Below are 14,292 nucleotides of genomic sequence, written 5' to 3'. Positions count from 1 at the left end.
CAGGAGGCAGAATCTGCTTTTAGATTCTATTTCACACTAACCAAAATGACTATCTGGAAAACAAAAGATAACAAGTGCTAGTGAGGATGAGGAGAAAGGAACCATTATACACTGCTGGTGATCACGTAAACTTGTACAACCACTATGAAAATCAGTTTGGAGGTGTCTCAAAAAAAAACTACAAAAAAAAACTATCATATGATCCAGTTATACCATTTTGAGTATACGTGAAGGATTCTAAATCAGTATACCATAGAAATACTTACATGCCCATGGTTATTGCTGCTCCATTTAAAATAGCTGGGAAATGGAAGCAGACTTGATACCTATCAACAGACTAATGGAGAAAGAAGATATGGTGACAGACATGATGATGCACATCTTTGACCCCAGGATGAGGCAGGGGAACCACTGTTAGGGGCCAGTCAGAGCTACATAATGAGATCTTGTCTAAACAAACAAAGTAGTGCATGTACACAATTGGATTTTATTCATCTATAACCAAGAATAAAGTTATGACATTTGTAGGAAAATGAGTGGGACTGGAGATCATTGTGTTAAGTGAAATAAACCAGACTTAGGAAGACAAATATCACATTTTCTCTCATATACAGAATCTAGATTTAAATTTATGTGTGTGTGCTTACATGTGTTTCTGCATGTGTGTGTGCATGTGTGTGTGTGTGTGTGACATGAAAGTAAAAAGATATCTATGAGAAGAGAAGAACAGGTCTATAGGAGGGGAGAGGAGAACTGGAGAGAGAATGGGATACACCTGTCATTAAAGCAGAAGGGGGTGCAATTTGGAGGGGAAGAAAGAGTCAGGCAGGGAGGAGAGGTAAGGGAGAGAGCAGTGGGCGTGAAAAAGAACAAAGCATAAAGTATTTGCATGAAAACATCACAATATCATCTGTTTCTTTGTATGCCAACCAAAAGCTAATCAAGTAGGAGACCATTTCCACCTCCTTATTTTCAGTCCCACTCTTGCCGCCCTTGTGCACCTGAAGTGCATGCTGCTCTCCCTGTCCTTGCGATCTTGGAAATGCACTGTGGTTCCCCCACAGGCTTCCTCCACCTTCTTTCTCCCCTGTTCTGTGCCAAGCCCCAAACCTTTCCTTCTCACCTTACACTGAAACATTGCTCTATGTCTTGCAAGGTAAATGGTTAGCTATTTTGATAACTTTACTAACATCCATTAAAAATTGACTACCATAACAATTGAGCACTAATTAAAAGCCAAGAATATTTTAGATTATAAGGCTAAAGATTCAGAGGTAGACAGGTAATAGGTAGATCTCAAATCCCCTTCACAAAATATAAAGTAATATAACAATAATGGCAGGAAATGGAAGCAGATAACCCCAATATGGGCAGCAAATGGCTAGTAATAAAAGAAGCACATAGTCCTACAATACTGCAGTTTTAATAACAAAAGAGAAGCTGTCATGCTCACACTTGCCTTGGTATAAGCAAGAAATGAGGTAGAACACATGTCTTAGTTCATTCTTCACATATGTGAGCTCTCTCTTGTCCTTCAGAATTGTTTCTCAGTGTCAGCTCATTCCGGAAGCTTTCCTTGACCCTGACTCATCCTGCCTTTTCTATGCTCTCAGAATCATAGTTTTATCACATCAGGGTAACTTTCAGTTCAAGATCTAACATCCCAAAATATAGGAAGCATATTCACCCAAAGACAAAATAGTTTCCAGTGTTACAAGAAATATTTTAATATTTGATAAGTAATAATTACAAAAAACATTGCAAATTAAATCATCATTTTTTAGATAAACCAATGAGTTTTATTAGGGTTACTTACAGGAATATGAGTTAGGGGTTACTTACAGGAGCAGAAATGACTCACAGACAGCTGCATAACCAAAGCCCACCCCAGCATGCATGACAGCTCAAGAAAGCAGGAAACCTGGAGCTCACTTCACAACTTACAGGCAGCTCAACTGGTTGGAGAGTATCTTTCAAGTGGTTCAGATGGTCTGAGCCTCTTCTATGCAGTTCACTGGTCTTGCTTACTCCAGGCAGCTTGGCTGGTCTGTATCTTTTCTAGGCAGCTCAGCTCCAAGGATCTGTCCATTAGAGAATGAATTTGATGGGTATATACTGGGGTCAAGAGAAGAGCAGGATGTTCTCTGCAGGAGTAGGGCAGCTTGAACAAACGCCCAGAGATAAGAAAGGATATAAAACAAGCCACGGATGCTTGTATGGGATAAAGCTTAGTAGGAGACAAGGCTAGAAAGGGAAGCCTGGGCCAAGTTCTGCAGCTTTAAACACTGGTCTGGGAGAGGCATCTAACTATGAAGTAGTGAAATCTTACGTTGGTGCCTGGGCAGTCCTGGTACCAAGTAGAGTCATTCTCCAAAACATTTCAGTCCTTTTTTTCTTTTTTTATTGAATTTTTGTGCATTTCATATAATACATTTTAATCATATTTAGACCCCCTCCCCTATCTACAACCCCCCATAGCATCCCTACTGGATTTTATAAATTCTGTCATATATGTTAAGAACTACTGAGTCAAGTTTATATCCCTGGATGTGTGTCAGTGTGAGTTCATCCACTGGAGCCTGTTCAACTTAACTAGCATCATTCCCTTAAAGAAGAGTGACTCTCCCTCACCCACCAGTGATCAGTTGTTAATAGCTCCTCAGCTAAAATTGGCGTTTCTTACCCACTTCCCCCACTTCTATGCTTTTTTTCTGATTTGAGTCTCCATGGGTCTTGTGCATGCTGTCATCCTTGCTGAGCAAGTTCCCATAAGCCTGGAAAACTGTTTTCTTGTGATCATCCACCATCCATGGCTCTTACAGTCTTTCCACCCCTTCTTCCACAATGGTTCCTGAGCCCTTGGTTAAATCATCATTTTTGACAATTATGTATTTTTATTTTAACTGTCATATGCCAGTTATATAAGAATATGTGTGTGCCAAATCAACAGGAGATAACCTTATATTGTTTTAGATAAACATTGTACCTTAAATTATAAAGTTGCATAAACAAGCACTGTCACTAAATGTGCAAGTTCAACTGATATTTTGTTTTGTAAACTTCATATTCTGTGATTTTCTGAACCTATTGCTGATCAGAAAATAATTTTAAAGAACACAAAATTAACAAGAAAGTATTACTGGGAGATATGGTATGAAGAAGATAATGGAGTTGGGTACTAACCAGATGTGTATCTGTACTAACTTTAGAGAACATATGATCAGTATTCAATGTCTCAGAAAATAAATGGATTTCACTAAGATCAAAATATTTTGAATATAAAAGTAAACCACATCTTTAGATATAAATCATCTTCTAGATTTTTTAATTTCCAAATGGATCACTGAGAATACTCAAACCTATGTGTCCAACTGAAAAAGAAGCTGACTTGTGGATTTTCATTTTTCATATTGCTGTATAGTTTGAAAAAAAATCATCCTCTCTTTCCCAGAGTACCTGTGTGAATGAAGAGCCAAAAACTTAAACAAATAAATAGATCCATGAGTGGTCAAAGAAAGCAATTTCCTTCCTCTTCATACTGTGATAGAGACTTATCTAATGATCCCAAGGGTGATGGTACAGAGCACTGTGGAAGTTTTGAGAGAAAGATAGATGAATAGCTGTCCAGAAAAATTAGTGTACCTTAGCTCTCCAACAATGTGATCACTTCTGAATTTGACTGAGGTTTAATATAAACATCTTTACTATATAATTCATCTAACTTCTATGCCAGCATCTCAGTTCCCTTTGTATTTATTTGCCAGTCAGATACTTTACTACTTACTCCCCTCTACGAAAGCCTGGAGTAAGTAGACCATGCCTTCCCTCACAGAAGAGCATCTGTTCTAATTAATAATTTAAGAAGAAACTGAGTTTTGTCAGTATTTTAACCCTCTCAATATTGTTTATATGGAGAGTTCTTTAAAGCACAAATTATCTTCCAAGAATTATTTAAAGCCCCTGCTCCAAGGGATGTTTAGGAGCTATAAGTTTTCATCTGAGAACTGTCTACTTCAGAGAGGTATCAACAGACTAAGTAAAATATCTCAGTCCTTCCTATGCATTTTTGTTTAATGTAAACATCTAGGTAAGACACTTAATACTTAATAATAAAAACATTCATGAAGCCGGGCATGGTGGCACACGCCTTTAATCCCAGCACTCAGAAGGCAGAGTCAGGAGGATCTCTGTGAGTTCAAGGCCAGCCTGGTCTACATAGTGAGTGCCAGGACAGCTGGGGCTACAGGGAGACCCTGTCTCAAAAAGACGAAAAAAAAAAAAATTCGTGAGTCACTTTTGCTGTCATTTTACATAAATTATGTTTATTATACCCGGTTCTCTAAAATTCTAATGAAATAATTTCCAGTTTCCATCGTAAGTGGTAGTCTATTCCAAACTAAAGGGCATATTTCAAAATAAGATTTCATATGGCATGATAAGGCTATACTGCTAGACCCCAAATCTCAATATTGCCCCAGAACATCAGGCAGCTCCTTCAGGGGCAACCTAACAGGGAAGGGTGAACCAGGTCATTGTTCCAACTTTGAAGGACCCATGGAACTCACTTCTCTACCCATCCAGAACAGTGGACACTGTGGTGATGTTAAGCTCACTGCTCATAGACGCTGAAGTCAGCTGGATGCTCCTGTCCACAGTGGGGACCCTTCCACCCACAGTTTCATCCGTGTTCCTCTTTGGTCTCAGCAAAATAATGAAGCACTTGGGAGCAAATATACAGCCTAACAAGCCATAGCTGGATGCCAAAATGGCAAAGATTTCCACAGCCGCTTTGAATTTGCCTTTGGTGCTCAGGTAAGCAGGGACAAAAGAGATCCAGACAATGAAAAAGACCAGCATCCCAAAAGTGATGCATTTGCCTTCGTAGTAATTATCTGGCAACTGGCGGGCCACAAAGGTTGTAAGAAAACACAGAAAGGCCAGAAGGACGTCGAACCCAAATATGGAGCACAAAAATTCTATGGAACCCTCATTGCATTCAAAGATGATCTTTATATTTTGAGATTCCATGTTCTTGTATAACTTTGGGGGCTCCAGCACCAAGTAAGCTATACACACACCAGTCTCACTTAGAACCGAGATCAGCACAATGAGCTTTCGAAAAATGGGGTACATGGATGTAAGCCGGGTTTTGGATACGGAGATTCTGTAGGCAAAGAACAGTGAGACAGTCTTTCCAAGAATAGAAGATAGGCAAAGGCAAAAGCCCAGCGCCAGGGTGACCTGGCGGGCCATGCAGGACCAGTCGCACGGCTTGCCGATGAAAAGCATGGACGACAGCACCGTGGTGACAAGAGACAGCTGAATGAGAAAGCTCAGCTCGCGGTCGTTGGCCTTCACCAGCGGAGTGTGCCTGTAGATCACATAGACAACTGTCACTGCCAAGACCACAAGTGCCCCAAAGACGGAGAGGATGACGAGGGTGAATCCCAGGGCCTCCTCGTAAGCAAGGAATTCCACTTCCTTCAGCACACATTTGTTCTTCTGTGCATTGGACCAGAAGTCTTCACCACATTTATCACATTCCCTTTGGCCTAGGGAGACAGAACGGAGAATTGACTGCAAGGGAATCCAGTTGTTCCCTTCAATTGTGAACGGCACAGAACTGTAAAAGTCCTAGAGCAAGGTTTACTGGAAATCTTTATACAGAGACTCTATATAATATGCCCAAAGTGGCAGTGATAGAACGTGCAGATGCAGTTACAGATTGAGAGTGATTCTCAACTTTAGAATTTAGTCTTTCGATCTCGGCCTTTCTTGAATTAGTCTTTTCAGTGACACAATTCTCTTTCCTCTCTTGAGGAAGGAGGTGTGTGTCCTTATAAACCCAGAACAATCCATGAACGAGAAAGCTGCAGCTTCTGTAGAAGGTGAAACAGTCAGGAGGGCTGTGACTGGGGCAAGGCTGGCTAAAGCCCTAGTGTGCTCAGTCTCCCATCCTACTTCCCCTTTCAGGAGAGGATTTTCTGTCTGCTCAGATCTCCTCACCAGATTTGAGTGGGCTGAGAAGGACTAAGGACAGGAAGGGAAGCGAAGCCAGCAAGCACGCTCCCTGAGACGGAGAACCGGGCGTCCATGTGGATGGAGGTGTGAAGGGACAATATAGGCAAACAAGAAACAGCTACTTGAGGTGAGTTTATGGAAGATGGTGGAATGATCTCTGTAATGTTCATTCCAAGATTCAGGTAAAGACTGGAATTTACTCGTAGGCACTCTGATTGCTGAACTGAATTTCTCTGGCTGGAATTCTATGCTGAGACTCGGTGACCTGATGCCAGGGATCGGTTCAGGTTACAGTGTTCTCATTTTCCTTTGAACCCAATGAATTGCTCTTATGGGCCATTTGACAAAAGTCACATACAATTGTGTCACCTTTAATAGAAACTAAAAATAAAAGTAAGCCTGCTCCAACATGTTTCACAAAACCAAAGGAACAAAACATGCCTAAAATTCAGCTCTAAGAGCAGCGATTCAGCCCGCTGCAGTGAATAATTCATCCTGTGCTAGCTGTGCAATGCCTGTACTTAGACCCTTAAACCAACTGGATGGCATTTCAGATCTTATATTCTAAAGTTGAAATAGTTCAGTAAAACACAGAACTCTAAGCCTCTTTTTCTCCAGTTATAAGCATAACTAATCTTCAATCTATTTCAAAAACAAGTAATTTGAAAACATGAATTTATTCTTATCTCATATTTCATTTATTTGGTTTGATATTTTTCTCATTAACTTCATGGTTATAGATCTTTTCCAACTGTAGCAGTTTTAGAGTTAAAGCTAATATTGCCTTTTACTCATACTGCACAGAATGTTCAATAACATTTAATGATTTACGTTATACATTGTTCACATCTTTTATTAAGGTTTCCAAAGACCTTTTTGCCAACATGCATTTAGTCTAATTGCATTTTTATTATCAGTGAGAAAATGACCATCTCTACCTGGTGTCTCCGACACATAGCCATCAGCACATGGGATGCAGTCAAAGCAGCATATTGGTTCCCCCTGACGAATCCCCTTCCTGGTCCCTGGAGGACACACATCCGTACAGACTGAATGGGGAAGCTAGCAAAGACAAATGCAACGCATAGAACAAAACATTATGTCTTTCCCACTTGTGAAACTGAGAAAGTTGTCATCTGCCTTTCCATGGAGACTTTCCTATTTAAAGGGAGATGAACCCAGGATACCAAAGATAACAGCCAGACATGACAATATGGAGGATCTAGAAAGAACTCTTACTAAAGAACGATCTTGTGATTTACTCCAGAAATGCCAAACTAACTCTAAAGATAGTTCTTTTTAATTTTAGCGATTCAAACATACTTTATGTCCTATGAGACTCTGAGGATGGGACAGTTTGCTAAGTCTGTTTCTGTTTTGGTGGTACATGTGATCTTGATAATCATCTTGAGAACCTAAAAAATATTTCTTCTCAGCAAAGCCATCCCAGCATCATACTGCAGTCAAACATCTGTCATGACTGGCCAGTAGAAAGAAGAAAAACAAAAGGGCTACTTCACTGGAAAAATTGAAGGCATAAAGAAGTTGTAGAGGAGGGAAAGCCCAGGAACATTTTCTTGCTAAGTTTAGAAACTTCAGTAGCAAACACAGGCTTCCTTTTATATTTTATATTCTACATGGATGTGTAATTTGAAGTCCAAAATAAATGAAGTGTTTGTAGGTCAGTTTATATCTCAGTCAGGGATGGGAAGAGTTTCTTAAAGGGCAGATAAAATACCTTTTCTGAGCCAGATGTGGTAATAAATGCATATAATATCAGAATTAAGAGGCTGAGGCCAGGCAGCTACAGTTTGAGATCAGCCTGAACTAATACTGAGACCATGTCTCAAAAAAATGTAAACTATAAAACTTTCCATCACTAAAACATGAAATATATATTGCTGGTACTATTAGTAAATGCTTATTAAATTTGTATTGAATTTCATTTGAAGTAACTCCATTATACAAATATAATACCAATCTTTCTACAGAAGAAAATTAGGATGACTATACTCTATTGAAATATTATTAAAAGAGAAATATACTATTAAATTTGGGCTGGGAGATGGCTCAGTTAATTTGGTTAAGAGCACTGACTGCTCTTACAGAGGACCCAGCACCCACATGGTGGCTAACAACTGTCCATAGATCCAGTTCCAGGGGATCCAACGCCCTCTTGGACCTCCATAGACATTCCATTACACGCAGGCAAAACACTGATACACATAAAATAAAAATAAATTCTTAAACAAGTCATGGAGGCACATTTTTATATTTTTTATTATTTTTGTTTTTTATGTGTTTAAGTGTATTGCCTGCATGTATGTGAGTGCACCCGTGTCATGCAATGCCATGGAGGTCAGAAGAGGGCATCGAATTCTCCTGGAACTGGAGCTAAAGATGGTTTGCAGCTGCCATGTGGGTGCTGGGAATCAAACTCATGTCCTCTGCAAGAGCAGTAAGTGCTCTTAACTGCTAAGCCATCTCTCCAGCCCCGGTGGCACATGTTTCTAATCCCAGTACTCAAGAGGCAGAGGCAGACAGATGCCAGCCTGGTTTACATAGTGAGTTCCAGGCCAGCTGGGGCTACAGGGAGACTCTATCTAAATAAATTTTTAAAACAGAATTTTTTTTAAATTTTACTATTTTCTATCAATTTTAGTAGAATGATCCTACAAACCTATTTTGGACACACAACCTTTCCTTTTTTCATGAAAAACAGTTCACTGAACACCTAGCTCAAGAAATATGAAAGGAAAGCATCAAGACTCATCTATGAAGTAACTCATCATCCAGGGAGTGGGCTTGAAGGCACAGGGGATGTTATATCCTCAGGCTTAGGGCAGCCCTGTCTTTTCTGCAATGATAGAAGTGTCACAGATCTGTGTTGTCCTATATGGAAGTCCCTGGCTACATGTGGCTAATGAGCCCTTGACACAGGTCATATGGCTGAGGAACCAAGTTTTGTACCTTAATGTTAATTTAATTACTTTTGTGTGCATGTGATGCTGGGGTCAAACTCTGGATCTCGAGCATATTAAGCAAGCACTCTATAGCCCAATTGCAATTAATTTAGTTTTTGAAGCTAATTGTGTTTAGGGGCTACTAGATTAGACACAGCAGCTCCCAAGAGAAAAGTTGCAAGTAGGTGGGATAGGAAAACTCCTCCCTGACTTCCCACCCACGTCAAAAGAAAAGAAAAAAGTCCCAAAGCAGTAATGTAATGTCCTCTGGCCACCTTCATCTTTCTATAACTTTTCCCATCCTTCCATTTGACATTCACATGGAAAATAAAAGAAATGAAAAATAAAAACGTTGCAGATTAAAATTCCCCTCCAAGGAGCTGGAGAAATGGCTCAGTGGTTAAGAGCACTGGCTGCTCTTGCAGAGGACCCAGGTTTGATTCCCAGTACCTACATGGAGGCTAACAACCATCCCTAACTCCAGTTCCAGGGGATCTGACAAACGCTTTGACCTTCATGGGCATTGCACAACACGAGTGCACTTACATGCATGCAGGCAGTACACTCACACACATAAAATAAAATATTTTTTAAATACCCCTCCAAAATAAACCACTACCATTGAAAAGAACAATACTACCATAACACAGGACTTAAAATACAATTAAAACTGTATTTTCTCAAAGAAAAGTACTTAGGGATATGCAAAATTATACTGAATCACAAATTTGGAAATTAAGGGCTGTGCCACTAGTGTGATGGTGGCACAAATGTTATTGGAGTAATCAACCATTAACATAGTAAGACTCAAAACAGGATGGCATGGGCATAAAAATAAGACACATACACCAATGCAGTATAATAGAAAGCTAGAAATAAACACCTGCATGTGTAGTCAACTAATTTTCAGGAAAAGTGCTAAGAATATTCATTGAAGAAAAACAGCCTTTAATAAATGGTGCTGGTAAAATCAAATACCCACATGCAGAAGAATAAACCCAGACCAACAAGAATCAACTTAGTACCAGGCATCGTGGTGCTTTAATCCCAGCTCTCGGGAGGCAAAGGGAGGCAGACCTTTGTGAATTCAAGGCCAGACTGGTCTACATAGCATGTTCCAAGCCAGCTGAAGTTACAGGGAGACCCTGTCTCAAAAAGACAAAAAATAAAAAAAAAAAAAAATAATCAACCTAAGGAGCTGGACAGATGGCTCAGAGGTTAAGAGCACCGGCTGCTTTTCCAGAGGACCCAGGTTCAATTCCCGGCATCCACATGGCAGCTAACACCCATCTGTAACTCCAGTTCCAGGAGAGCCGATGCCCTCTTCTGGCTTCTGCATGCATTGCTTGACACGGGTGCACTTACGCATATGAAGGCAAAACACTCCTACACATAAAATAAAAATAAATAAATCAAAAAAAATTTTAAAGAATCAACCTAAAATGGATTCAAAGTTTGAATGTAAGTTTGAAACTATAAACCTGTTAGAAGAAAATACATGAGAACTGCTCGATGACATTGTAATAGGCAGGGACTTTTTTTGAAAAGTACAAAAAGCAAAAGCAAAACTGTGCAGAAGGAATAATAGCAAACTAAAACCCTCTTGCATGTTATGGTTACCTGCACAAGATCAGTCCAATACGGTCAGTCAGTATTCCACCAGGCAGCACTAATTGAATTCAGTGATTTACAAAGAAAGGAGAGGACGTGAATGTGGGAGGAGGACATGTTGGGGAGTGTCCAAGGAGAGTAGGAGGAGTGGATTTGGGGTAGATTTGATCTAAATACATTGTATACATGTATAAAATTATCAAAGAATAAATAAAAGATTTTATTTTAAAATTCTGCACAGTATAGCAAACAGAGTAAAGAGACCTCCTACAAAATGCAAGAAAATATTTGCAAAATATACATCTGATAGCATTAATATCTAGAATATATAATGAACTTAAAAATTTGGGGTCTTTTTTCTTCAGTAGCTCTATCTTTTTATTGAATTCTGTTTTCATATCTTGTGCCTTCTTCCTTATTTTACACAGCTCTCTTTTGCTTTCTTAATGTATATTTGTATTTTTTGAGTTGCTTGAATATAGTTATAACCATTTTTTTAATTCTTCCAGTTCATTCTCATTGTATTGTTATGTGACTAGCAATTTTTGGAGGAGACATGTTGTCTTGGTTTTTCCTGTGTTTTTGTATCTGTACTGGGACTTGTGCATCTGGAATAGTTTCTTTGTTGAGTGAGTCTTTCTTTCATCAAGTTACCGCTTTTTATTCATTGGAATCATTTGCAATGTTCAGCAGGGGACTAAGTTTTAATAGGGTTAAGATGTCATTTTCTCTATGGGACTGGCATTGAGGGTCACAGGTTTTATCCCTAGTCTTCCTCTTAGAGTCATCTACTTTGTGGTCCTGAGAAGGAGGTTCCAATGGACAGTGTAGGTAGGCCTGCCACAGGAGGCTGTGAAGGCCAGGCACCTGGAGCAAGTTTCCTGGGCAGTGTAGGTGAGCCTAAGTAGGGGAAGCCAGGGTCCTTTATTTGGCATAGAGAGCTATGGGGCTAGGCTTCTGGAGCAAAATTCCCTGATATGGTGGGTGGGCCTGGTGTAGGAGGCCATAAGACCAGGGACCTGGTGTGAGGTTTCCAAGCTTCCTAAGCTAGCCTAAGTAGGGGAAGCTGAAGGTCTTCACCTGGTGCAGGAGGCCACTTGGGCTGGGATCCTGGAGCCAATGTTTTGTTGTTTTGATAGTAGCCATTCTTGCTAAAGTAAGGTGATACCTGATTGGGGTTTTGATTTGTATATCCCTGATAATTGGTGATAGTGAGCATTTTTTCACATACCATTTGATTATTTGTATGGGGTTTTTTGGGAATTGTTTATTTAGGTTAATATTCATTTTTTTACTCAGGTTTGTTTGTTTTTGCTAATAAAAATTTGAAGTTCATCAGGGTGCGGTAGCACATGCCTTTAGTCCCAGCACTCAAAGGCCTGGTCTACATAGGAAATTCCAGAGCTACAGGGAGACCCAACATAAAACTAGAGAAATGGGAAGGAGATCTCAGCCTTAGCTGGGAAACTATTGGCAGCTGATAATTGCTGAGTGAGGGAGAGTTGGTCTTCTTTAAGGGAATGACACTAGATAGGCTGAACTTGGATGAACTTGCACCAGACATCTGGGTACACAAGCTTGACTCAATAAGCCAAAATATATGACCTGTCTGACAAAATACATGAAGTCCTGTGGGCAGGCTATGGGGACAGGGCACAGATAGGTAAGGGTGGACTAAAATGTATGAAGTCCACAAAAATTCAATAAATTTTTTTAAAAGAATATATTCCAATAAAATTTTTAAGAGAGCCGTTGATCAAAGGCAGAAAAATAACGAAGAAAACAGGAATCAGATAAAGAAAAAGACAAAGCCACTGAGGGCATGGATTAAATGTAAAAAAAAACACAAAAAAGGGCTAGGGAGATGGCTCAGTCAGTAAGTACTTGCCAACCAAGCATGAGGACATGAGTTCAGATCCTAAGTACTCACATAAAAGCTGGGCATGGTGACATGCATCTGTAACCTCAGGACTGGAGAGGCAGAGACAGGCAGATACCTAGAGCTCACTGGTCAGCTAGCCTAGCTGAATCGGAGCACTCCAAGTTCTGTGAGAGATACTGTCTCAAGAAAGTAGCATAGGAACTGAGGAAGACACCCAACACTGACCTCTGGCCTCTATATGCATGTGCACAGATGCTCACAGGCACAGATGCATATGACCCACACACATACAACATACACACGTACACAAACAAACACCACCACGCATACAGAGAAAGGAAAGAAAACACGAAGGAAGTCAAACATGTGACTGGAGAGAAGACAAAAAACAAAATGAAGCTAATATTTAATCCTTAATTCCAAGAAAATGTTGCAAAAATTAAAAATCTGAATCTTTATATATTTTTAATGTACTATAGTCAGGAAAATTGATTTATAATTTGGAAAAAAGTTCCAGGTGTTTTACATTTCACTGGTATCTAAATTATATGCAAGGGCTGAAGAGATGGCTCAGCAGTTAAGAATACCGGCTGCTCTTGCGGAGGACCTGGGTTCAATTCCCAAACTAGAGATCCAAGGACCTCTTCCGGCCTCCACAGGCATTGCATAACACAGGTGCACTTACGTATATGAAGGCAATATATTCATACATGTAAAATAATAGAAATAATAAATAAAAAATTTTAATCCAAATATATAAAAATGCACTTCTATAAATAAATATAAACAAAATAGCACAGCAGAGCAACTAACCCTTGATGATTCAGTGTTCCAAAATATTGTAGAATTCTTTGGGAGAATGAGCTCAAACATAGAATTTCGGAAAGTATATTTTCCAACCGTTGCAAAGGAAATTTCTCCATTGTCATCTAATTGCCAATTTAGAATATCATAATGTCCACTTTTCACATCTCCATTATCATCTATTTCTATTTTCTTTCCATCATGTGTTTCAAACTTGAGTGACTTCATGTAGAACATCAGCTAGAAGGCAACAGAGGAGGAACAAGCAGAAGAAAGCAATCTGTAAAAATTCAATGGTCTAGAAAATAGCTGTAGAAAGAAAATAATTTCCAAACTCTTATTTAATTCATTGGATTGTATTGTTTCCTCTTAGTCTATATATCTTTGTTATTTATGATGACGACCTCTAGCCATATGCGGTTGACGAAATTGATGTGTGTTCTAAATGTAAAATGCATCCTGTGTTATAGATTTCATTCAGAACTTTCTGGTAAGATGGTAGGGTAGAGCTGCTTCTGTGTGGGTTAGAGAGAGACTCAAAACAAGAAAATAATAGAATCTAGACCAAAAAGAGAAAGAGAGAGAGAGAGAGAAGGAGGAGGAGGAGGAGGAAGGACACCCAGTAGGCTGAGGCAGGAGAATTGCCATGAATTTGAAACCAGTCTTGGCTACATCATGAGTTCCAGGCCAGCCTGGGCTATAGCAAGACCTGTTGAAGGAGGAGGAGGAGGAGGAGGAGGAGGAGGAGGAGGAGGAGGAAAGGAATGAAGGAAGGAAGGAAGGAAGGAAGGAAGGAAGGAAGGAAGGAAGGAAGGACTTCTGAAATCCAAAGAAAAAATGAAAAAAACAGTTGAAAAAGTCTAAAGAAAAAAAGATGGGCAACACAACAGAAAGAAGCAGTACAAACACAGCTTTACCATGAGATTCCCTTACAGGGAGAGAGAAAGCACAGCCCACTTCCAAGAGGTAGGCCAGGAGAGAGACCAGTACCAGTAGTCTTACCTTCAGGAT

General features: G+C 39.7%; 1 protein-coding gene across 1 annotated transcript; it reads right to left on the bottom strand.

Annotated features, from left to right (window-relative positions):
- Window positions 1-4,569: 4,569 nt before the first annotated feature.
- Window positions 4,570-14,059, bottom strand: LOC103737632 (vomeronasal type-2 receptor 1-like; the record flags this gene model as incomplete). Its single annotated transcript, XM_008837466.2, has 4 exons — window positions 4,570-5,552; window positions 6,960-7,083; window positions 13,291-13,523; window positions 14,038-14,059. Coding segments are annotated over 4 exons (1,362 nt in total), but the record flags the coding sequence as incomplete, so codon positions are not given.
- Between the last annotated feature and the right edge of the window lie 233 nt (window positions 14,060-14,292).

The sequence above is a fragment of the Nannospalax galili genome, unplaced genomic scaffold, assembly GCF_000622305.1.
Source record: "Nannospalax galili isolate Female #2095 unplaced genomic scaffold, S.galili_v1.0 scaffold617, whole genome shotgun sequence".
Taxonomy (NCBI): Eukaryota; Metazoa; Chordata; class Mammalia; order Rodentia; family Spalacidae; genus Nannospalax; species Nannospalax galili.
Note: the sequence above shows the minus strand (reverse complement) of the source record. Positions and strands in the feature narration are given on the sequence as shown.